At 45.4% G+C, this 24,319-nt stretch overlaps 2 protein-coding genes and 2 long non-coding RNA genes across 4 annotated transcripts in view; all 4 read left to right on the forward strand.

Moving 5' to 3' along the window:
- Positions 1-24,319, forward strand: part of LOC139790750 (ankyrin repeat domain-containing protein 26-like) — a 678,272-nt gene that overhangs the window by 200,042 nt on the left and 453,911 nt on the right. The window contains exons 16-17 of the mRNA XM_071732606.1: positions 952-1,016; positions 1,362-1,503. Of these exons, the coding sequence (XP_071588707.1) occupies positions 952-1,016; positions 1,362-1,503 (207 nt within the window). The remainder of the gene's footprint in view (positions 1-951; positions 1,017-1,361; positions 1,504-24,319) is intronic.
- Positions 1,757-11,624, forward strand: LOC139790740 (putative ankyrin repeat domain-containing protein 20A12). Its single transcript, XM_071732596.1, has 8 exons — positions 1,757-1,768; positions 2,059-2,118; positions 2,767-3,018; positions 3,654-3,806; positions 5,705-5,877; positions 6,018-6,102; positions 6,585-6,799; positions 11,218-11,624. Exons 1-8 carry the CDS (start codon positions 1,757-1,759, stop codon positions 11,441-11,443), a joined length of 1,176 nt encoding a protein of 391 aa, XP_071588697.1. The 3' UTR covers positions 11,444-11,624.
- Positions 7,646-8,883, forward strand: LOC139790765 (uncharacterized). The gene is made up of 3 exons (XR_011723626.1): positions 7,646-7,748; positions 8,366-8,472; positions 8,819-8,883. It is a non-coding gene; the product is annotated as an uncharacterized lncRNA (long non-coding RNA).
- Positions 12,460-15,952, forward strand: LOC139790733 (uncharacterized). The gene is made up of 3 exons (XR_011723606.1): positions 12,460-12,624; positions 15,017-15,233; positions 15,782-15,952. It is a non-coding gene; the product is annotated as an uncharacterized lncRNA (long non-coding RNA).

Here is a 24,319-nt window from a genome sequence, read left to right on the forward strand (position 1 = left end):
AAAAGCTGAACGCCTTGTAAATGAAAGCTCAGCAAAGTTTCCCTTTTTTCTTCTCAATAAAAAAGCCTTTTTCAAGGAGTCATTTAAAGGCAAAGAAGATGCTTGCTTCTGCCCTTTTAAAAATCTTCTTTCCGTTGAACTCTTTTCCTAAAAGTTACCAGACCTGAAAGAAAAGCAGAAGAAGGAGGAGACGGGAGGCAATGGTGACCTGCAAAGCCCTGCAGCATCTGAGAATGCGAAGAAGTCTGTTGGCAATGGTGGCCTTCAAGTCCCCAAGGCACCTTTAGAAGTCAGCACTGGTGAGAGAACTGAGTTAGGAAATAGAATCAGAAGTTGGAAGGGACCCATCAGGTCCAACTCCTGTCCCTGTGTCTTTGGGCACCCCCAGAATCACACCTGAGAGCTTCATCCAAAACACTTCTGGAGCTCTGGCAGGTTTGGTGCTGTCACCACTTCCCTGGGGAGCTTCTTCCACTGCTCAGCTGCCCTCTGGCTGCCAAAAATTTTCTGATGTGTAACCTAAACCTCCCCTGATTCAGCAGCTTTTGCTCCTTTTAGTTCCTTGTCTTGAGATGTGGGAATCTTGTGCTTTTCTGTCTGAATTTCCCCATGAGGCTGATTTGGCATCATGTGAGCAGTCAGAGCCCAGCTGGAACCAGGAGTTGCTGTCTTCTGGGTGCTTGGGTTTCCTCTCTGGTCTCCAGCTCCTCGCCCCTTTTTCTTTGCATCCACATTTTCCCAAAAAGTGCATCCTTCAGGATTTAGACCTCATGGGGTGGCTTAAAGGAGAGCCCTGCAAGTGGTCTGAGCAGCCTAGGAAGCCACCCAGCCTGAGCCTTGTGTTCATCTGCTGGAGATTTAGATGTCCATCCCCTGAAATAAAAAGGGTGTTTTGTGTCTTTGTGTCAGTGGGAAGTGATAGCAAAGTCTCTCTTCTTCCCTGGGGTGTAGGTGCCCCAGCAGCCCTGGAAGCAAAGGAACAGGAAGATGAGGATTCTTCTCCCTGGGATTCTGAGGTACTTTGTGTGAAGGACAGGGACGTTGCCATGGGGGGGCTGGGGAGGGTAGGAGGGAGATCCAGGAGCACCTGAGAGCTTGCTGGAATTGGAATGAAGCTGGGCTGAAGTGGGGGAGGGCTTCTCAGGGGCTGTGCAGGAGCAGGGCTGAGACTGAGGACAGGAGGAATTCCTTTCTGCTGCTGCAGATTTCCATGGAAAAGCTGAAGGCCTTGTAAATCAAAGCTCAACAATTTTTCCCTTTTTTCTTTTCCATAAGAAAACCTTTTTCAAGTAGTCATTGAAAGGCAAAGAAGATGCTTGCTTCTTCCCCTTTTATATCTTCTTTTCCTTGATCTCTTTTAGGAAGAGTCACCTGTAGAGGAAGTAAAGCAGGAGGAGGGAGGCAAAAGTGAAGAGAAAAAAGCTCCAGCTGCCTGGATTGTGAAGCACCATGTTTTTAATGTTGACTCTGAAATCCCCAAGGCAGCTTCAAGAGACGTCACTGGTGAGAGAAAGGAGCTGGGGAACAGTGATGCAATTCTTTCTCTATCATTATTAAATGATGTTTTATAATATAAAAGGTGTTGCTCTCCAAGTGGTGGAGGTTCCTTGTATAGGAGCTCAGTGTTTGCTTCCTCCTAGCATCTTGATACTGATAATTTATGCCAGTCTCTGTTGTGCCTTCAGTGGTGTTATCTACAAATGTTCCTTTGCCACCAGGAAAAGCTGAAACCCCGTTACAGGCTGAGTGAGAGATCATGGACCTCGGAGTAACAGGAGTGGTGCATTTCTGGCCCTTAATCCAGAATCTTTCTTTTTTCCATTAAAATGAAAGTTGGTCCAGAAGAAAGGAACTCACAGAGGTGCACGTGAAGTTGCTATTGTGATAAAATGATTCACTCCAGCAGCTCACAAATTTTAGAGGGTGTTTTATTTTGTTCTCAGCCTTTTCTCACAACCATTAAAGATGCACTCTAGGTGTAAATAAGTAGTATGAAGTCATGCTGTTTATAAAAATCTGTTTTTCACTGTAGGTGAGCACTCTGGCTGTACCTCCCAGATATCAGCAGCAGCTGAAAAAGAAGTTATCAAGGATGCCATTGAAAACTCAGTGGTGCAGGTATGGAAAGCCAAATATTTTTGAATTAGAATCTTAACTGTAAAATTGTATTAAAAGCTATGGTGAAAAAACGGTAAGTGGATAATGAAGGGAGAGTCCTGGAGAGGAAGAGTGAGTCTGAAGTGAATCTGGATCCAGTCTTCCTATGGTGTAAAATCCTTGTCATGATGTTGGATATTTTTTCTTTTGCTGCTTTGTTTCCAGCTGGTTTCCTTCAGTTTTTTTACCATTATTTTTCCTGTTGTGCTGTGCAAACAAACAATACAGTCAAAAGCATCTTTTCCCCTGCAAAATGCATATTCAAGTGAAAAGGGAGAATTTTCAGTAACATGCTGATCTGTTGGATGAAACGTGGCTTTTTCTTTTTGAGAGAAAAAGCCTTGAATTTTGGCCACCTTTCTGATGCTTTCTCTACCTCTGCAAAACATGTGTGGGTTTGGCCATGTTAAGAAGTGTTTGAAAAAAGGAATTTTTTTGCAGTGGGATTAAGGCAGGCATCCCCTGGAGTTTTCTGTAAGAGCTCAAGTGGAGCAAATTACTTGGAATTTGGGGCATGGTTTGGTGGGCATGGTGGTGGTTGGACTTGAGGATCCTGGAGGTTTTTTCGAACCTTAATGATTCTGGGGTTTTATGACTCTGTCCACGTAGGAACAATTGGCCCAGGCCCAGAGGGAAAACCTCTTACTCCGCCAGCAACTGGAAGACAGGAAGCAGCAGCTCACCCAAGAAAGTGTAGTGACTGTTGCTCAGGACTTCTTTAATGACATTTTCAAGAATCTCAAGGCTGATACTGAGCAGAAAGTTTATTTGTTGGAAGAGAAAAACAAGGAGCTATACGAAAACTGCAATGTCTTAAGGAAACAGGTCTTTAGATGTGAGGTTGACAAAGTAGAAGCACAGGTGAAGTATACAGTATTAGCAGTGCTTAAGACTATTAGCAGTATTTTGGGGTTAATTTCTGAGTTTTGGGGCTTCTAAGGGACCTGGCTGTTCCTTAGAAAGTCAACTTCAGACACCAACCTAAGCTTTCTCTTCTCTATTTTATGGTGCGTGGCAATATTTAAATTTCTTTGTTCTTTGTGGCTCTGTGAAAGACCAAGAACTGCACAGAAGACTCTTGAGGACCTCAGTTAAAGTTTTTCTGCAAAAAACAAGTAGGAAACGTGCTCTTCTGCAGAGCATTCCACAGCCTCAGGCAGAGCAATGATTTCATTTCTTTAAGATGGAAAGAGGGGAAAGAAATCCAGCAGTGCTGTCAGTCATTTTACTCTGTGAATCACTTTGTATTCTTAGTACCAAACTAACATACACATGCTTGTGTATGGCTCAAGAAGAGTAGTACTTGAGGTTGTTTTTTTTTTTTATTAAAATCCTCCTGAGGAGCTCTTGGTAGTTGAGGTGCTCAGCATTTGGCTACCGACAGCAGGCAGATTTTTCCTGCTTTTTGAGTTCAAGACAAGGTCTAATTGTATAAATCAACAAATTAAAGACAGAATTAATGGTCTTATAATTTTCCTCATGCTCATATTCATTAGTGCAAGATCAGAGTACTGCAACAGGAGCTTGCTGATGCTCTGAAAAAGCTCTCCATGGTAGAAGCTTCGCTTGATGTCGCCACGTGCTACAGAAGGAACCTGGAGGAGGCCACGCTGGGCTTGAAGAAGGAATTGGCAGAAAATAAATCCAAGGTACAGAAAGTTTAGAATCTAGAATAAACTTCCTAGTGCTAGGGGGGGGATGATGTGTGGAGGAATCACAGCTTTTTACAAACGTAGTGTCAGGGTTTAACACTGGCCCAGCAATTAAACTGAAATCACAGATGCTCACTATTAATCCTCCCTCCCCTCCTTTATAAAGAAAGGAGAGAGAATAAGGGAGAGAGACTGATGGGTTGGGAACTAAACTACACAGCTTTAATGAAACAGTAATGATAAAGAGGAAAAATTACAAAATATATACAAATAGACAGGAAAATTGATACCACGTTCCTTCACCCCCTCTCCCCCAATAACTCTCACGTCACCACCGAGGCTGCAGGGCGGCCCTGGGAAAGTCCAGCCTGGACTCCTGGACTCAGCAGTGCTCGGGACCTGGAGGCAGGAACACAGAGATTCAGGCTGGCACGGAGCAGGACCACAGGCAGAGGAACAGATGGAATCCTCCCAGGATGCTGAAGGAAACAGGGACGGGTGAACAAGGGGAAGCAGGAAAGGCAGGAAGGGCAGGAAGCTGGCTTGGCCCTCGTGATCCCTCAAATTTACCCTGAGTATGAGGTGTATGGGATGGAATCCTCTGTTTGGTCAGTTCTGGCATCTGTCTTGTCTGTTCCTCCCCAAAGGAGGGCTGAAGGTGGGACCTCTTTATTCCTCTTGGAGGGTAAAACGTTCCTCAGAGCTGAGCAGTGGCGTTGGTTCTGCTTTAACTATAAAAATCAAGTGTTATCAGTCCCAGAAGCAGACACTGTCTGAGAAACTTGCTGTTAATTTCAGCAAGTGTAACTACTTACAAGAGACTGAACTGAAAGCAAAAGTACAAGACAAAAAATCCCCTTTATCCTGGCCCAAACCAGGACACTTGGTATCTTTGTCTTTGACACAGTCCAAGGTTTGTATGTGGTAAAGTGCTCTGCAAAAGAGACTGAGGTGTCTGTCACTTATTCCATGTGGTTTGGCCCAGAAAGTTTTATCTGATTTCTGAAGGACGGTAGAAATAACGGACTGCGTTTCTATAGAAACAATGTCTGCATTACTATAGAAACAATGTCTGCATTTATATAGAAATAATGTCTGCAGTAATGCTGCATTTGGGCTTCTTGCTGCTCACTGTGCTTCCCTTACTTGTAACAAAGAACTCTTTTGGTTAGAAAAGATCTTTAAAATGAGGTCCAAGTGTTCCCCCCAGTCCTGCTAAGCCCAGTCCTGTCCCTCAGCACCACATCCCCACATCTTTGAAGTCTCCGTAGAGATTGTGACTCAGCCGCTGGTTCCAGTGCCTGACAACTCTTTTGGGGAAAATATTTCTCCTGTCCCTTGTTGAATCTCCTACAGCCCAGGTCCCTCTAGCAGAGCTTCCCGGCCCTCATCAGATCAAGCCTCCCACCCAATTTGGTGTCATTTGCACCTAATCCCCTCATCCACTGATAAAGATGTTGAAGAGAACTGGTGCAGAGCCCTGGGGACCACCCTGGGGACCACCACTGGGTTTAACTCCATCCATCAGCATGCTGCCAATTCTGATTGCTTCTGGAACTTTCCCTGCATGAATATAGGTATATCCATAGATATACAAGGGGGATGTGACGTCCCTTTAGGAGAAGGATGAACTTTTTAATTCCTATTTTCAAGGGGGGGAGCAAGCGAAGGGATCCAGAGAGTGCCTGAAAGGAGTGGGAGGGTAAGTGTCAGTTCTTACAGTGGAGAAGATTGTGTAAAGTTACATGGTTTGTGTTCATTTCCTAGGAGGAGGGAAGGTATGAAATGTACTGACAGCTCTTTGGGTAGTGGGTATGTGCAGACAGAGGCATTCCCTGAGCTCTTCAGCATGAAAACTCAGGTGAGTGCTGTGGAATCTTGCTGTTCTTTTACAGCTGCAGGAGTTGGAAGAACATCTTCAGCATGAGCATTCAATTTGTGACTTGAAGATTGCTCTGGAAAATAAGGAAAGAGAAAAAAGAGATTGTTTCCAGAGACTGGAAGACCTCCTGTTGGCATCTTCTGGGAGAACTATTGCAATGAAACACCTGGAGGGACGGATACAGTGGTAAGAGAGTGGCACAGGGGACCAAGGTGTCTGCTGCTGTCTGGGGTGGTGAAGATGCTTCTGTTTGTGCTTTGCCTGCTGTTCTTTAAGAATTGGTGCTCTGGTGGTTCCTTGTAATAAGAACTGTGTTTCTGTTTAAGCCTTGAAGCTAAAAATGCCCGACTGCAAGCCACAGTTGTGCAGCAAAACAGTACAATTGAAACCCTTCTGCAAGGCTCACCCCTGGTAAGCTGCTCATAAACTGCTGTCTTTTTCCCAATTGCTGTGGGGCCTTTGGAATATTTTTATTTTTTTCTGGGTTGATGTTTGGACTCGGTGATCTCAGAGCTCTTCTCCAAATTGTGGGATTCTGAAATCCTGGCCAGGAGCAGAGGGGCTTCTGAAAGTGTTCTCTGTGTTATTCTTTCCCTAGAGCAAAGTGGCAGGGTGAGTGGGGGAATTCCTTCTTTGAGGAAGCTTTTTCTCTATCCTGTTCTGTCCCACAGTGTTCCTTCCTTAGCAGCTTGGATAAATAAGTGCTGAGAGGGAGGGATTCTTTCTAAATAAGAAGAATTCTTCCCCGTGGTAGCTCCTGGGTTCTCCCTTGGTTGCTGGAGGATGCACAAGTGCCTCAAGGAGTAAATCTGTGCCCCTGACATTGGGCAGGTTGAAAAAAAAAAGGTTCCCTTTTTAATTTGTGGTGGGTAAAAGTGTGCTACCTGCTTCAGGAGCAGGCAGCTTCCCAGGACAGAATGGAAGAAATCAGAGCCCACGACCACGAAGCAGAGAGAAAGCTGCTGCTCAGCAGAATGGGAGACCTGAAACAGGAATTAGAGAGTGAGAAATACACCCTGAGAGAGAGCATTGTCCTAAAGGAAAAATATGAAAAGCTGTATCTGGAGGAAGTGAAAAAGAGAAGATGGTTACAAAATGAACTGGAAAGGTAGGTACATGCTTTTTGGAGTGGTAACAAGAGTTTCCTTTTTTCCTCCTGTGTTTTCCTGCTAGGGTTCCTCTTCTACATCTGGTCAGCATTACATCTGTAAGCCTGAGATGGCATATTTGTGAGGAAGGTTCCTTTAACCCTCCCTCTGTCTTAATATCTCTTGAGCATTCCAAGACTAACACCACTAATCGTGGAATTAATGTTGGTGGGTTTTTTTTAATTAATTGTACTTTACCAGTCAGCCTTTTTGCCAGTCTCTAATAATTTCCTCCTTATATTCAGTGAGTGGCAAAAAAAAACCAAACCATGAATTTTATGTCCTGTACTGTTTGAATAAGGATGTGCCCTACAGAGAACAGAATTTAATTCTATGAAGGAAGAAAGTGAATATTTTTTTTTTCTGGCTTCCATTTGAGGCTTATGGTTTGAACTTTCCATGGGAAAGGGTGTTGTTGCGCAGGTGTTCTCTGCCTTTTGGAAAAAGCTGTGTAAGCACAGAGCATTCGCAGATTTGAAGCTCTCATGCTGAGAAGTCTCAAGTGTTGGTTGCTGCTCCTTGTGGGAAATGTGACTGCTGAGAAATCCTAAAAAAAACCTCAGCTGTTCAGGGTGTGGTCACTCCTAATCCCTTCAACTTTCACAAGTTGAATAATAACCAAAGACCTGGGGGGGTGGGGGGAGGGTAACTGGGCCAAAGTGACTCCCAAAGATAACTCTTGGTACGTCTCTGATTTTTTTCAGAGTTGAGGAAAACCAAGGAAAAGCCAAAAGAAAGCTTTGTGGGAAGCTTGTTCTTTCCCTTTCCATCAGTGAAGATCTGGATGTCAGTGCTGGGCATTCTGGGAACACTCTTTCTCTAAGTTCAAGTTTAGGAGGAAGCTTCCCAAGTTCACCCACAGGAACAGAATCCTTGGGGAACAACATTTGCACCCATTATGCAGCTCAGGTAAAAAATGTGAAATCCCACCCTTAGCATCTGTAAGCCAAGTTGTGCTTTTTAACCTTAAAGTTACAACTCGTTTGTAGTGATTACTCATGGTGTAACTCCTCCTCATCACAACACTCCGCATCTAGGTGTGGTAGGGGTGAAGAGTCTTGGTTTTGAGGGCTGTTCTCTTTTCCAAGAGCACTCAGGGGTTTGAGGAGTTTTTGAGGGCAGTGGGAGCTTAAAAACCTTGCAGAAAAGGGGGCAAGTGAATTAATGCTTGGGAAAAAGGAAAGAGCTGCCAGTTTCCAAGGGGCAGTCTTTCCCTTTTCTCCTTTTCTGCATAAGGAAAAAATAGAAGTAGAAATTTAGAGCAGTTTGGCTGAGAGAAGAGCAAGAGGGAGAGAGGATGTGAATCAAAATCACCTCTTTGCCTTTGCTTGGGTGGGGGCATCTCTTTCCATTGTTAGCTATTGGCTTGTTGGGTGGGAAATGTGATGAAATATTCTCAGGAATCGGGTCCCTTGGCTTTCTGTGGAAGTTGGCTGAGAGGTGGAGGTGTAGAGCAGCTGCTAAGGGGAGAAGATGAGGTGCATGTCCTGTGCCCTGTGTGCCATCTGCTTTTTCTGTTTTGAAAGTCTGAGAGTGACAGAAAGAAAGAGAAGGAAGAGCTGAGCTGCCCTCTCCAAGTGCATCTGGACAGAGAGCTGGAAATAAACATGGAAGTGGAGGAAGAGTCTGAGAGGTGGGGCATGTTCGTATCCCTGAGTACAATTCAAGCTGAATTCAATTTGAATGTAGAACTGGGTGTGCAGAAGAGTTGGTGAGGAAATTCCATCCTCATCTTAGTCCTAGCAAGACTCTGCTCTCCATGAGATGAGAGCTGCCAAAGGAGGTTTCCCTGCAGGGAAAATCTGAATTTTTCCACAGGTGAAATTTGGAGCCTCCAGGTGTGGCATAGGAATGCTGGATTTTTGTCTCAGTAATTTCTGTTAAAGACAAAATTTCTGTAATGTTTACACAACAATATGTGAAAAAGGCTGCTTGTTGTTCCTTTGCTTCATTGTTTTCTTCTCAAATGTGCTTTGTAGCTCTGAGAGCTTCTCAAGCATTAAACAGATGGTAAGGGAATTTGGGGAGCGAATGTCCCTGCATGAGTTGAAGAAAGAAATAAAGGATGTTTATTCTGAAATGGCCAATGAAGTTGCTAAAATGAACACAAAGGTGAGCTCTGATTTGTGTGAGGCTTTTTGGTGGTGGTGGTGTTTTTTCTCCTGGAAAAACTCTTACTCTTTCCCAAGGCTTCTTTTCACATTGTTAATTTTTTTTTTTTTGTTTTTTTTTCTGAGCTGTGTTTTGGAATGGATTTGGCTTTCCATGGTGCTGCAGCAGTAGATGAGTGTGCCCAAAGTTTTTTCTTCTGGAAAAACTGTCTTACTCTTTCCTAACGCTTTCCAATTGCTTCCCTGGGCAGGACGCTGTGAGCTGATGCAGAAAATGTTGTGGAATTTGTTTCAACCCTGGTTTCAGCCCAGTGGAATTTGTTTCAAACCCTGGCTTCAGCCCAGCCTTTCCCTTCTCCTGGGCACCCAAAAAAGTGCTTTTTGAGGTGGTTATTACTGTTTGAGTAGCATGAAAGAAAAGTCCCCTGCCCTGGCAGGGGCTCATGATTAGGCCAAAAGTTTCTTGAGTTTTTGTCTTCCAAGAGAAAGAGTTATTTTGGATGACAGGGAAGGTGATTACATCGAGGCAGAGTTAAATAGAATCACAGAAAATTATTAAGGGTTGGAAGGGACCAGCCCGTGCCAGTGCTCTGTCACCCTCACAGGGAAAAAAAAAAAAAAATCTTTTTATTTATATGGAACCTCCTATTCTCAAGCATTCATTGTCTCTTTTCCTGTCAAATAAATCAAGGTTCTTCCTTCTGTTAGAGCCTCTTTCAAGTGCCCACCGTGCCAGTTTCCTCCCCTTTTAATGACTGACAGGATATCAGGTTTGATGTTCAATAGATACAGAAAATTTTGCTTCTGGAGGGGGGAAGAGAAGGACAGAGCTGTAGGTGACCATTGGGACCTTACAAAAGGCTGATATTTCCTGCGCATTTTTTAAAACAGACTGCAGCTTTCACCTAAAGAGGAGAATACATCTTTGTCCTTCAGTAAAAGCCATCTTCTGAACTAATATTTAAAAATTTCTCAGTGTAGAGGGAAAAAAAAGATGGTGTGTTTCTCAGTGCCATAACGAAGCTTGAGTGTGTTGTAAAAATTCCTCTACAGCATGAGAGGTGGTTTTTGTGCTGAAACCAGGAGGTTTGGCTGTGTTTGACTTCCTATGAGCTTTTCCAGTGCTTTTCCAGGAAATGGGAAAATGGGGAAAATGCTGCCAGTTTGGTGCCTACTGCAGGAGAAGGGCTGGGAACCTGAGGAATCCTATCAGAAATGATGTTATAGGTGTTCTTGATTAAAAGGAAGCCCCTGGTTTCACTCTGATTTTAATACTGGGTCAGCAGATGATAAATCCAGTCCGGGTGCCCAGCCCTTTACCAATATTTTTTCTTCTTTTGGCTTCTGCTGAGTTCCTTTTCTTGTGTGTGTTTTTTTCTGTCTACAGCTCGACAAACTTTCTTGCCAGCTGAAAGAAGAGCCTAAGGCAGGCAGGATGGGAGGAGAAACACAAAAGTGGACCAGCAAGTGGAGATGAACACCCTGAAAAATACAAATACACCCTGAGAAAGAGCGTTGTTCTAAAGGAAAAATATGAAAAGCTGTATCTGGAGGAAGTGACAAAGAGAAGATGGTTACAAAATGAACTGGAAAGGTAGGTACAGGCTTTTTGGAGTGGTAATAAGAGTTTCCTTTTTTCCTCCTGTGTTTTCCTGCTGGGGTTCCTCTTCTACACCTGGTCAGCATTATGTTTGTAAGCCTGAGATGGCATATTTGTGGGGAAAGTTCCTTAAGACACTTTGCCTTCATTAGAACTCTCTTAATTTCTCTTGAGTGTTCCAAGAGTCACAGCAATGATCATGGAATTAATAGGGTTTTCTTCGTGGATTCTGTTTCCAAAGGGAATGTATAGCAAAAAAGATGAATTTCATGTCCCTTATTGAATAAGGAGAGGCCCTGCAGAGCACAGAATTTGATTCTGTGAAGGAAAAAAAAAAAAATGTCTTTTTTTGGCTTCTATTTTATCAGTTTGTCTGAGGTTTCAGCTCCCCATGGGAAAGGGAGGGTAGCTCAGAGTTGGTTTTCTCTGTGTTTTGGAAGAAGCACAGAGCATTCACAGGTAGCTTTGAAGCTCTCGTGCTGAGAAGTCCCAAGTCCTTGGTTTGATTGCTAATATATAAGCTCTCCAAAACCCCTCAGGTCAAATTCTGGGTTGGGTCACTCCTAATCCTTTTTTCAGAAATCAACAAATAATCAGAGACTATGAGTAACTCTGCCAAAGTGTTCCTGCCAGAGATAATTCTTGGGATGTGTCTGAATTTTTTCAGAGCTGATGATGAACTACCAAAAGCCAACACTGCACTCCATGAGAAGGGCATCAGAAGAAGCATTTCAGTCACAAGCAGCTTGGAGAGCAGAATTCTGGGTCCAAGTCCAGCTCAGCTTTCAACTCACCTGGGACATCCTGGCAAAGAGTTTGGCACTGAACAGGAATCTAAGTCCAGTTGGTGGGAATCTTCATTTGATCAAAGTTCTCCTTCATTGCAGTGCTGATATTTCCCAGAAAGACTCTGATGGGCTGATAGATGAGGATTATGCTTTTATTCACAGCTATTCCAAGCCTCCAAACTTAAAAATTTGCTGTCGGGTCACTGATCACGTTATTTCCTTACACCTCCCACTCCACAACAAGCCCCATGTTCTTCTCCTCAGGATTTATGCTGCAACCCTCCAAGCTGACCAAGTCAAAAGTCAAATTCTACACCAACCCTGCACTGCCTCCCCCAGAAAGTTCCTGCAGGGAAGTTTTGTGCTGAGCAGAACCTCACCATCCCCAAAACTCTCTTCCAACAACCTGGAAGCATCCTGGATCCAAGCACTGGCACCTCACTGACTGTGTCTTAGTGTGCCAGAGAAATGTTGGCGATGTCCGTCATAGCTGAGCGATGCCTGGTGCAGAATGTTCTACAGACCACTGCCTTGTGCCATGCAAACTTACCCTCTGCTTGAAGCCCAGACCTAAGAGGGGTGGCATCCCAGGGAGGAGGCTCAAAGTGAACCATCTTCAAAAGGTACAGTGAGAAACAGCTTCCAGGTAAACCTTCAAGCTGGACTTTTAGATCATCCCAGAGATCCCTCTCCCGAAGCGAATCCCCAGGGTTCTCCTCAAAGAAAACCAAAGATTGGAATCTCACCCAAGAGCTCCTGGAACTGTTGACAAAGAAGAGAAGCTCTAAAATTTCCCTGTCTTCCAAAAGGTACAGTGAGAAACAGCCTCCAGGTAAACCTTCAAGCTGGACTTTTAAATCATCCCATAGATCCCTCTCCTGAAGCGCTTTGGCAACACATTAAAAAGAGCATCCTGCAGTCCTCTGAAGAATCCCCAGGGTTCTCCTAAAAAAAAACCCCAAAGATTGCTTTGAGGAAAACAGCTGAGAGATCCAATAATTGTTGACAAAGAGAAGAGAACCTCTAAAATTTCACTGTCTCCCAAAAGATGCAGTGAGAAACAGCTTTGATGAAAACACCACGGTGCAGTCATCAGCACCCTGTAGAAGAAGAAAGAAAAGTCAAACTGCTCACACTACTGAACTATAACTCTGCTCTGCTTTGCTGGAAAAATCCTTGGAAGAATACAGTGGTTTTCTCTGGAGGTGAACTTTCCATGTGTCATCACCAGCAAAAAAAAAAAAAAAAAAAGCCTATAGGAAGCCTCTGACAACTCTGGGGTGCAGGTATGTGAAGCCAAATATTTTGAATTAGAGTCCAGACTGCTAAGTAACATTATAGAATAAATGGAGAGTAATTACAGAGTCAATTATAGAGTAAGTTATAAAATAAGGTAAAGAAAATTAGCAGAAAGTGACTAATGGTGATGGCGGAGTCATTCAGAGGAAGGTGGTGTTTCTGTCTGAAGTTAGGTACAGTTTTCTAAGGATGGGGAAAAATCTTTTCCACGATGCTGGGTATTTCCTGCTGCTTTATTTCCAGCTGGGCTATGTTGTTCCTGCAAACAATGCAGTCAAATGCATTTTTTTTCCCCCATACAAAATACACGTTGAAGTGAAGAAGGAGATTTGTCTGTAAAAGGCTGATGTGTGTGACTAAACATACTTGGTCTTCCTCTTTGTAAGAGAAAACTCATGCAAAAAAAACCTTGGAATTTGGTGACCTTTGATGCTTTCCCTGCATCTGCAAAACATGTGTGTGTTGGGCCATGCTAAGAAGTGTTTGAAAAGATTTGTTTCTGAGGGTATTTCTGAGGGGAATAGGGCAGGCATGTTGGTGTTGGGCATCTGGGGCAGGGCTGGGCAGAAGGGTCTGAAGTCCTGTGTAACACCTCAGGGGAGAGTGGAGCACATTATTCCAACTTTTGGGACATGGTTTAGTGGTGTTGGTTTCCCAGTTGGACTGGAGGATCCTAGAGGTTTTTTCCAGCCTTAATGATTTTGTGGTTCTGTGATTCTGTCCCCATAGGAGGCATTGGCCCAGCTCCAGAGGGAAAGCCAGCTGGCTTCCATCAGCTGCTGTACAGGGATGCTTTAATGACATTTTCCACAAACTCTGCTGAAAAGCAAGTTTCCACGCTGGAAAAAATGAGCAAGGAATTAAAGGCCAAGTGTGCTGGTCTTAAACTATGAGGCTGAAAAACTAAAAAAAAGGGAGGTAAAGGACACACTTTTTGCAACGTTGAGGGCTCTGAGCAGTGTTTTGCTGTTCATGACTGCATTCTGTCTTTTGGGACCTGCCTGTTCCTCAAAAAAGTCAATTTCAGCCACTAAGCTTTCTCTTCTCTGTTTTGTGATGTGCAGCAATCTTTAAATTTCTTCTTTGTGGCTGTGTTAGGCTAATTAACTGGTCAGAAGACTGATTAGAATGTTAAAGTTTTTTTCTGCAAATTCCACCAGTCCCAGGCAGAGGGTTTAAAGGTTGAAAAGTTCTATACCCATTTTGTTAATTTTTATTTTCTGGAAAACAGGAACTAGTCCTGTTGAGTAATTAGACACTGTTTGTCTGTGAATAGTGATGTGAACAGTGCTTTAAAATTCCATTTCTTTCTTCGTCTGAACCCCGGAGTGATTGAGTGAGGTGAATACCTGCATGTGTCAGATAACCACCTTATTCTTCATTTTTCAGTTTCTTTAAGAGGGAAGAGGGGGAAGAACTCCAGGAGTGCTGTCAATGGTTTTCCCCTGTGAATCACTTTACATTTCTAGTGCCAAAATACCAGGTTCCTTTGGGAGATGGTAGTTCTGTGGGTGGCTGGAGGAAAGGAGGGACTGTCCAGATTTATGAAAGTTGTTACTCTAAAATTACCTTGGTATTAATTTAATGTATTCATTTAATGTAAGCAATATTAATTTAACTTAATGTATTGGTTTAATTCTTTGTAGAATGTTGAAAGAGACCAAAGAACCATCTCATACAAAGTCCTGCCTTTAGTCACCAGAGTAATATCTGCAGTCAAACTATGGCTCTTGCATCAAACAGATTGCTTTGAGTTTTGTTAAAAAAAATAACATGATTCAGTGTATGGTGGTGTATTGTTCAAAAAGTATAACATTATCTATAACATATATTATTTTTTAATGTATTAGAAAACAGAAATCTCCATGAGCTGCTGCTGATAGTTTGGAGGTGCTGACTGCTGGTGGCAGGCAAAATTTTCCTACTTTTTGAATTCAAGACAGTTGTAACTGTATAATCAAATAAGTTAAAAGACAGAATTCATGTTCTTATAACTTTTTTCATGCTTTTTTCATAACTTTTCTTATAACCATTTCATCAGGGCAATGTCAGAGAGCTGACATTGGAAAGCTCTCTGTGGCAGAAGTTCACTGGAAGTTGCTACGAGGCGCTGCAGGAACCTGGAGGAAGCCAACCTGGGCTTGGAAAAGGAATTGGGAGAGGTTAAATCCAAGGTACATGAAGTTGTCCCAGAATTCCAGAGCAAACTCCATTCACTGATTGCTTTGAAGCTTTAGTGCTGAGCAGCCCCAAGTCTTGGTAACTCTTTCAGGTTTGACTGCTATGATACAGGCTCCCCAGAACCCTTCAGGTCAAACGGGTTTGGTCATTCCTAATCTGTTCCTGCCAGAGATAATTCTTTGTGTCTTTGTGTTTCAGAACTGATGAAAAAAAAAAAAAGGAAAAGCCAACAGAAGGCTTCGTGGAAGAGAAAAGAACACGCGTGGAAGTGGCTGCAAATCCAGTTCACCATTCAACTCATCTGGGACATCCTGGCACCAGTCTGATTCTGAACAGAAGTCCAGTAGGAAGCATCCCCAGCTCACCCATAGGAGCAGAATCCTTGATGAACAGGATTTCCTCTTCTGCAGACAAGGTAAACATTTTGAAATCCCATCCTCAGCTACTGCTGAAGAGCATGTGTATGCAAGGTTGTGCTTTTTAGCCTAAATTACAACTCATTTGCAGGGATTACCCATGGTGTGTCTCCTCCTCATCCCAACACAACATCTAGGTGTGCTAGGGGTGAAAAGTTTGGGTTTTGAGGTTGTTTTCCAAGAGTGCCCAGAAACCAAAGATGATGCCATAGGATGGTTCCAGCTAAGCTTCAAATTAAATTTTCTTATCTAGGATGTATGACTATAATAAATAAATCTGCAATAAATCTCACTTTATACTTCATTGTGGGAGATCCACTGTGTAGGAGGCATTTGGGTTTTTATGGGGTTCTCCTGGAGAAGCTGTGAATTTGGTCACTGCTCTTCCTTTAGTCCTGGAGAGAGGGCCCTTCCCTCCCCTCTGCTGGTTTATGGCCTCATTTCTTTGGCCCTTGGAGTTACTGCCTGGTTTTGTGTGGACTTGAAGAATGTTTTAGAAGTTTAATATTGCACTCATGTTAATGGTGTGTTTTCTGTATGATTCTAGTACAAGTGGATCCTGGATGAATTTGTCTCTGAAGAACCTGGACATGGTAATGTGTCATGTTAGAGTAAGTAAAAAGATGACTGCTCCTAACTCTTGAAAACAACATCTTGAAAGCTGTTTAGTTCCTGTGCTAAGCACAGGGTTTTTTCTGCTAGCTTTACACTTACTTGAACATGGCAAGTTTCTGCTCTGTAGAGCTCTAAGCAGCTGCCTGAAAAAAAACCCAAAACCAGCACAAAGGAAACTGACCTATTTCCTCCACACAGGTACACTTAGCTAAAGCTGAAGTCACCTTTCACTGGAGTTAATCCTGAATCACAAACATAAAAGGAGCCCTACACAGAGTTTCACAGACTTCAGCCATCACTTCTCCTCCCGTGTCCAGTGATTGCCTTCAGCACTGACCCATAACACACCCCCTGCTGTCAGTTCTTGGTCTTTGCTGCCCTTTACTCATTGCTTGTGTTTGTAGCTCCTCTGTTTCAGTCTTTTTATTTGAATAGGCAAGAAGAGGCTAATCAGTGACAAAAGTTCTCCTTTCTTCAGAGAAAGATCACTCAGTAGTGTTCAGGCAACTGTCAGGGGAGCTGAATGTTTGTCATCCATGGCATCAAACATGTTCTGTGACATGAGGCCAGATGCCCCAGGAGGAATTGCACCTATTTTGTACTGATTACTCCAGAGTCACAGCTTTGCAGTGACTGGTGCTGTTTCAAAGCAGGAAGCCCCTGAGCCAATTTCCTTCTGTTGCTGTCTGCTTTTAATCACGGAGAGTGTTCAGCTCTGGCTTCGTAGCCGTAATGTTCTGACAGTGACCTCTTTGCCCCTCTCTCCTGTAAAAGTAACGTCAGGAATCTTGTCTCTTTTCTTCCCAGACACTGATGAACTTTCAACTACATCTTTGGGAGCTTGTTCCATATCTTGTGATGGATCAGAAGACATGAAAATATCTTTCTGTCAGTCTGAATAAATGTTCTGAGTCTGTTGGATGGATGACAGCCCTGTTGGCTTTCCCTGGTGGTTTTTTGATGCGTAGTCCTCTCCCTCTCCCCCTTCCCTTTTCCCTCCTCTCCCATTGTCTTCCCTCCCCTCCCCCTTCCCTTTTCCCTCTCCCTCTCCTCTCCCTCCCTCTCCCTCCCTCTCCCCTTTCTTCCCCCTTCTTCCCCCTCTCCTCTCCATTCCTGTGTAGTCCCCTCCCTCTCTCCTTTCCCACTTTTCCCCTTTTCCCCCTTTTCCCCTTATCCACCTTTTCGCAGTCCCCTTTTCCACATTTTTCCCTCTTTCCCCCTTCTCCCTTTCCCCCCTTTTCCCCCTTTTCCCCCTTTTCCCCCTTTCCCCCCTTTTCCTTCTTTCCCCCCTTTTCCCCCCTTTTCCCTCCTTTTCTCTCCTTTTCCCCCCTTTTCCCCCTTTTCCCCCCTTTTCCCCCTTTTCCCCCCTTTTCCCCCCTTTTCCCCTTTTCCCCTTTTCCCCTTTTCCCCTTTTCCCCTTTTCCCCTTTTCCCCTTTTTCCCCTTTTCCCCCCTTTTCCCCCTTTTCCCCCTTTTCCCCCTTTTCCCCCTTTTCCCCCTTTTCCCCCTTTTCCCCCTTTTTCCCCTTTTTCCCCTTTTTTCCCCCCTTTTCCTCTTTTCCCCCCCTTTTCCCTCTTTCCTTCTTTCCCTCTTTCCCCCTTTCCACTTTTCTCTTTCTCCTTCCCCTTTCTCCGTCTCCTTTCTGCTTCCCCTTTCTCCTTCCCCTTTTCCCTTCCTCTTTCCTCTTTCCCCTTCCCCTCCCATTACCCCCCTCCCATTCCCCCCCTTCCATCCCCCTCCACCCATTCTCCTTTCCCTCCCCCCACCCCTTCCTGCCCATTCCCTTCCATGCCTTACCCTGGCCTCCCCTCCCTCCCCAACTTTCCCCTTTTCTCCTTTTCCCCTTTTCTCCTTTTCCCCTTCTCTCCTTTTCCCCTTCTCTCCTTTTCCCCTTTCTCCCTTTCCCCCCTTTCCCCCTTTCCCCCTTCCCCCCTTCCCCCCTTCCTCCCTTCCCCCTTCCCCCTTCCCCCTTCTCCCTTCTCCCTTCCCCCTTCCCCCTTCCCCCTTTCCCCCTTTCCCCCTTTGCCCCTTTCCCCCTTTCTCCCTTCCCCCCTCCCCCTCTCCCCCGCTCCCCCCCTCTCCCTTTTTCCTTCTTCCCCTCCTCCCCCTCTTCCCCCTCTTCCCCCTCTTCCCCCTCTTCCCCCTCTTCCCCGCTTCTTTTCTTCCCCCCTTTCCCCCTTCTCCTTTCCTCCTTTCTCTTTCTCCATCCCCTTTTCTCCTTCACCATTTTCTCCTTCCCCTTTCTCCTTCCCCTTTTCCCTCCCTCTTTCCTCTTTCCCCTTCCCCTTCCATTCCCCCACTCACCTTCCTTCTTTCTCCTCCCCTTTCCACTCCCCTTTCCCTCCCACTTTCCCCTCCCTTTCCTTCCCTTTTCTTTTTTTCCTTTCCCTGCCGTCCCCACCCTCTCCTTTTTTGTAATTTTTGTAAATAAATTGATTTGGATTTTGGTTTTAAAGTTTTCATCAGTCTCTGACCCTTATTTCTTGCTGCTACCAGTTCTGCTCCTCTTTACCCTTTTTCATTTTCTGCACACCTGCTTTTTGAAATGGAATAGAAAAACCCCATATTTCTGAAGGAAAAAACAGCCTGCTTTTCAAGAGTGCACAAAGGGCCTCGGAAGTAGAAAGACTGCTCCAGAAATCACTTGGGCACGAGCAATGTGATCGTGTCCTTTGCTGCGTGTCTGGCATGGCTCAGTTTGGAGTGCCAGAGCTCAGCTCCAGTTCCCTGTTGTGGGCCAGAGGGTTCATTTTCCTAAGGAAAGCACATGGACAGTGTATTTCTTCCCAGTGCTTTCTGATGCCACTCAAGTTTCAGAGCCTCATTCTAAAAGAGGCTTCATGGCAGCTCTGCTCTAGAGCTGTCACACGGGGCTCCACACCGAGCCCTCTGATCTGCTCCCTTTTCTTCAGACACAACTCACAGCAGCAAACACTCATCTCACCATCTCCCTTTGGGGATCCAGTCAAAACTTGTGCTGCCTCTGCACAGAATGACTTCTGCAGCCTGACCAGCACCCGACAGACACATCCTGCAGAGGGGGACAGGACTTTCCTATTTGTCAGACAGAAAGAGGAATTTGGATATCCCCAGAGAGAGCATCTCTTCAAGAAACAGGCAGTAAGCTCTAAGGCACAGACAGCTTTGCCATTAAGGTCTCTTATGGAGAAAAGAATTCACTCCTAAATACTTTTGGTGGAAGCATTGGGTCCCTGCAGAGAAATCTCTGGGGGAGTCCTGTTCCCAGCGGGTCCCACAGCCAAGCAGAGAGCATCCCTCCCTTGGTGGTCTGCAGCTGGGACAAAGGACCTCATCAGCAGGTTTTCCAGTCTATTTGCTAGTTTGTGCTTCCTGTATCTATGGTATATCTCTTTATGTCACACCATACCACACTGTCAGTCATTCTGAAGTTAAGAGGATATCATTTTATTTGTGCAGACCTCTGCTTAGTGAGAGGTACGGCTAAAATCTAAGCCAGGTGTGTCCTGGTTTGGGCCAGGATAAAGGTAATTTTCTGTCTTGTACTTTTGCTTTCTTTGCAGCTGCTCCCCACAGACACTGCTGCTGTTGAGAAAGCCAACGCTGCTGCTGTTCCTGCTGCAGACACCACAGCCTCTCCCTCTTGGCACACACAGATACTTGTTGGCCCTGGGAGTGGGAGAAAAGGAAAACCATGGAAATGAGAAATGAGCCTGTTCCAGGCAGGTGAAGGACAAAGAAGGGATTGCTGAAGCAGAGTGGGCAGGGGACAGAAAGGCATGGGGTGCACCTGGCCTTTAGAATGCCCTTTGCCATGCTCTACCATTGTCCTGTTGTAGCCAGACTGGTGATGTCACCCACCCAGGTGGGTGATGTGGTGGGTGGGAAGTTCACGAGATGATGAGGGTCACAGTGCCATCAGTGATCCAAAGTCCTCCTGGCAAGCAGTGACAGTGCCTCAGTGTCCAGAACTTGTGCCAACACTGTTTCCTGTCTTTATAATCCCCCTGTGGGGTGGGACAAAAGGCACTTTCACCCCCTGTGTGGATGAAGACACGCTGGGGACGCCCTTGAGCAACCTCATCTGGTTCATCCTGCCTTGAGCAGGGCACTCAGAGACGGAGATGCTCAGGGGTCTCTTCCAGCCTGAGGTATTCTGTGATTCAGAATGATCTGGAGAATGATAGCGGGAATGATCTGTAGGATCATGGAGCAGGAGGAGCACGGGAAGCTCATCCTTGAGCAGCTCCAAGAGACACTACTGTTGAATGAGGCTGATGCTGTGGATGGGATTAAGAAGTGAGTTCCATGGGGACAGGAGAAGGGTTGGCTTCAGTTGAGTGGAATCATGGAATCATGGAATGGGTTGGATCGGAACTAAATGATCTTGAACCATTCCGACCCAACCCATTCCATGATTCCATTGTTCTTTGACACAGTCCCAGCCAGTTCCAGGCCTGGGCATCTCCACAGCCACCACCAGGGCTTTGTGATGCAGGGTCTGGGTCCTGGACACCATTGTCATGGGGGTCTCCATGGTGACCATATCTAGGAGAGCACCTCCCTCAGGAGTCAGCAGCTGCCCTGGGTGCTCATGGAATATCTGTGGCAGAAAATGCCCAAGATGTCCATGGAGAAGGAGGTGGAAGCCTGCTCCCAGCCCTCCACAAGACCCCAAGGTCAGTGACTGAAGGAAGGGCTGTGGGGAGAGGGCAGCTGTCCCCTGCAGCCCATGGAGGAGCACAGAGGGGCAGATGTGGATCTGCAGCCCTGGAGCACCTTGCACCAGGGTGATGTCAGTTATTAACTGAAATACATAAAATTTTAGAAAAAAGTTACATTTGAGCAATGTGAGCATGTCTGGGGAAAGGGTCAGGAACGTGAGGTTGCTTTTGTCTCTGTGTCCAGATTTCTAGTGAGTTGGCTTCAGTTGGGTGGGAGGTGTCCCTACCCATGCATGCAGGGGGTTGGAACAAAATGATCTTGAACCCTTCCAAGCCAATCCATTTCATGGTTTTATGATTCTGTGACATGGTCCCAGACAGTTCCAGGCCACCAGGACTTTGTGATGGGGTAGGTGCAGTTTTTCAGCTGTTCCCTTTACAGCTGAGACCCAGGCCTGATGAGGAGCCATGACAGCATCTTCATATTCTCGTGCTTTTTTAATCCCATCACCCACAGTTGGTTCCATTTCTCCAGGAACCCATAACATTACTGATAGTGTATGGTTAAATGGGGATGGTGCAGCATGCACAAACCTTTGCCTCCCAGGCTTAGAGCATGGCATGTGATAAGGATCTACAGACTCATCATTGTATAGATCACATCTCATGCAGATATTTCTTTCATATCCAAGTGTGGCTGCTTTGACCTGTGGGCAGTTTATTTCCACTTTATAGGGATATTTCTTATGTGTATGAAATGTGTATACTATGTGTATCTCCTAGGTGTGTGAAACAACACTGTACCATGTACCACACTGTTGAAGACCATATCACAACTATGGTTTGTAAGCAGCTGTTACCAAGAATGAACCACAGAGCAACACTAATCCCAGATAAAAAGCCACAGATCACACCCTGCATACCAAAGGTACAGCAGGACTGGTTTAATTTCCAACCCTGTGAAATTTCCAGAGAAAATAGCTTGATTCCCACTCAGCGGAGCCATCTGGGTATCCTTCACTGAAGTCAAAATTCAAACTGTTCATATAAATGAGTTGAATTTTCAAATGGGCTCTAGATATTTAGCTTAAGGCCCACATTTGGTGCCAATAAATCTGTCAGGGTGTTACACTTGGCCGACAATTAACTGAATGACAGAAGCTCTCTATTAATGCCCCTCCCTACCCTGATAAAGAAAGGAGAGAGAATAAGGGAGAGAGACTTATGGGTTGGAAACTAAACTACACAGCTTTAATGAAACAGTAATGATAAAAAGGAAAAATTACTATGGCTGGACTCCTGGGGTCAGCAGGCCTGGTTTAATTCCAGATCACTTGTAGTGGTGATGGTGGGAAGGTGTTTGCCATCTTGGGTTCCTCTCTCATTGTCCTTCAGTTTAAAGCATTTCTAAAGCAGTTTAAAGGAGCTGCAGGCATGGACAGTGTAGGGCAGCCTGCAGGAGAGGTGGCCAAGGGCTCTGGAAGGCTGAAAGGCCCAACAGGACCAAGGGCTTTGTCACCCCAGACGTGGCAGCTGCCTCAAACACCATGGTCTACCAGGAGGAATTTTGTCCTGGGGCTCTGGACTTTCTTTCCCCTTCTTGGGGAGGTCAAGATGTGTCTGAATTTTTTTTTTATTACACGTTTTCATACTCCACTGTCCCTAGGAAGAGTCCTGACTCATAAGAGAGGGATGGGCTCTGCCTTCCCATTGCCTGGGTTTCAGAGTTTGTCCTCAATGCTGCATTAATAAATAAATAAAGAAAAATCTTTGCTTTCAGAGCCACCTATACAGAATCTTTGCCTCCCTGCAATCATGGCCTCCAGTGATCTGCTCTAACAAGGCCATGGGGAGGCTCTGGCAGCAATGGTCCTCAGTGGGGCCAAACAATGCTTCAAGGTACTTTCAGGTTCCATTCTGACTTCTGGAGCAGTTTGTTCATTCATCTCTCAGCACAGATATTCTCATCTCAGATATTAAATAGAACTGGGCTGAGAGACTGATCCCTGGGGGACAACACTAGTGACCGGCTGCCAACTGGATCAGCACCATCCAGCACCACTCTCTGGGCTCGGCCCTCCAGCCAGTTCCTAACCCAGCACAGAGTGCCCCTGTCCAAGCTGTGGGCTGACAGCTTTTTCAGGAGAATGCTGTGGGAGACGGTGTCAGAGGCCTTGCTGGCCAAGTAGACCACATCCACAGCCTTCCCCTCCTCCACCAGGCGGGTCACCTGATCATAAAAGGAGATCAGGTTGGTCAGACAGGACCTGCCCTTCCTAAGCCCATGCTGGCTGGGTCTAATCCCTTGTCCATCCTGCAGGTGCTGTGTGATTGTCCCCAGGATGATCTGCTCCATAACCTTGCCAGGCACTGAGGTCAGGCTGACGGGCCTGGAGTTTCCCGGGTTCTCCTTCTGGCCCGTTTTGTGGATTGGCGTGACATTGGCCAACTTCCAATCATCTGGGATGTCCCCAGTGAGCCAGGACTGTTGGTAGATGATAGAGAGAGGCTTGGTGAGCTGTTCTGCCAGCTCCCTCATCACCCTTGGGTGGATCCCATCAGGTCCCATAGATTTGTGGGGATCTAAGCAGCTCAGTAGGTCACTGACTGTTTCCTTCTGGATTACAGGGGGGCTGTTCAGATTCTCGTCTCTTTCTACAAGCTCAAGAAGCCAGCTGTCCTCAGGATAACCTGTCTTGCTGTAGAAAATTGAGGCAAAGAAGGTGTTAAATACCTCAGCCTTTTCTTCATCTTGGATAACTATATTGTTATATATAGTCCAGTAGAGAATGGAGGTTTTCTCTGCCCCTCCTTTTGCTATCGATTCATCTGTAAAAGGACTTTTTGTTATCCTTCACAGAGGTGGTGAGATTCAGTTCAAGTTGTGCCTTTGTCTCTCTAATTTTCTTTCTACAACACCTAACTATATTCCTAAATTCTTCCTGAGTAGTTAGCCCTTTTTTCCACAATCGGTAGGCTCTCTTCTTAACCCTAATTTCTTTCAAAGTCTCCCAGTTCAGCCAGACCGGCTCGCCTTTTCGGCACACCAGGACAGCTGCTCCTGTGCTTTCAGAACTTTCTCCTTGAAGTACGTCCACCCTTCCTGGACCCCTTTGTTTCCAAGGGCTGTTTCCCAGGGTACACTCTGAATCAGTCTTCTGAATAGGCCAAAATCTGCCTTCCGGAAGTCCAACATAGAGGTTTTATTGACAGCCCTCCTTGCATCCCTGAGGATTGAAAACTTGATTATTTCGTGACCACTGTGTCCCAGACATCCACTGACCACCACATCTCCCACCAGCCGCTCTCTGTTTGTGAACGGGAGGTCGAGCGGGGCTCCATCCCTGGTGGGCTCATTCACCGGCTGGAGCAGGAAATTATCCTCTGTACACTCTATGAATTTCCTAGACTGTTGACCCCATGTCCATCCCATGTCAACAAAACCCTGTGATTGGCCTGAACCCCCCTGTTAATCACGTGTTAATTACATGTTAATCACATGTAGATCCCATGTTGACCCCGTGTTGTTCCCATGTCCCTGTGTCACAGTTTAACACTGGCCCGTCAATTAAACCGATGGCAGACGCTCTCTATTAATCTCTCTCTCCTCCACCATAAGAAAGGAGAGAGAATAAGGGAGAGAGACTTATGGGTTGGAGACTAAACTACACAAGTTTAATGAAACAGTAATGAACCCATGAATGGGTTTGCCTTTGCCTGATGCAGGATAAACCCAAACTGTTTTCCCTAGCAGATTCTTTTCATGCACCACAGGCACTTTGTCCCCATCTACTGTGTGTAGAAGATCTGACTGAGCAGGACCAGCTC

Source organism: Heliangelus exortis, unplaced genomic scaffold, assembly GCF_036169615.1.
Source record: "Heliangelus exortis unplaced genomic scaffold, bHelExo1.hap1 Scaffold_135, whole genome shotgun sequence".
NCBI lineage: Eukaryota > Metazoa > Chordata > Aves > Apodiformes > Trochilidae > Heliangelus > Heliangelus exortis.

What these genes read in the sequence shown, in the direction of transcription:
- LOC139790740 (XM_071732596.1), top strand. An exon ending in CTGGAGGGACGGATACAGTG is followed by an intron (nt 5,878 to 6,017) that starts GTAAGAGAGTGG and finishes TTTCTGTTTAAG; the next exon opens with CCTTGAAGCTAAAAATGCCC. An exon ending in TTCTGCAAGGCTCACCCCTG is followed by an intron (nt 6,103 to 6,584) that starts GTAAGCTGCTCA and finishes TACCTGCTTCAG; the next exon opens with GAGCAGGCAGCTTCCCAGGA.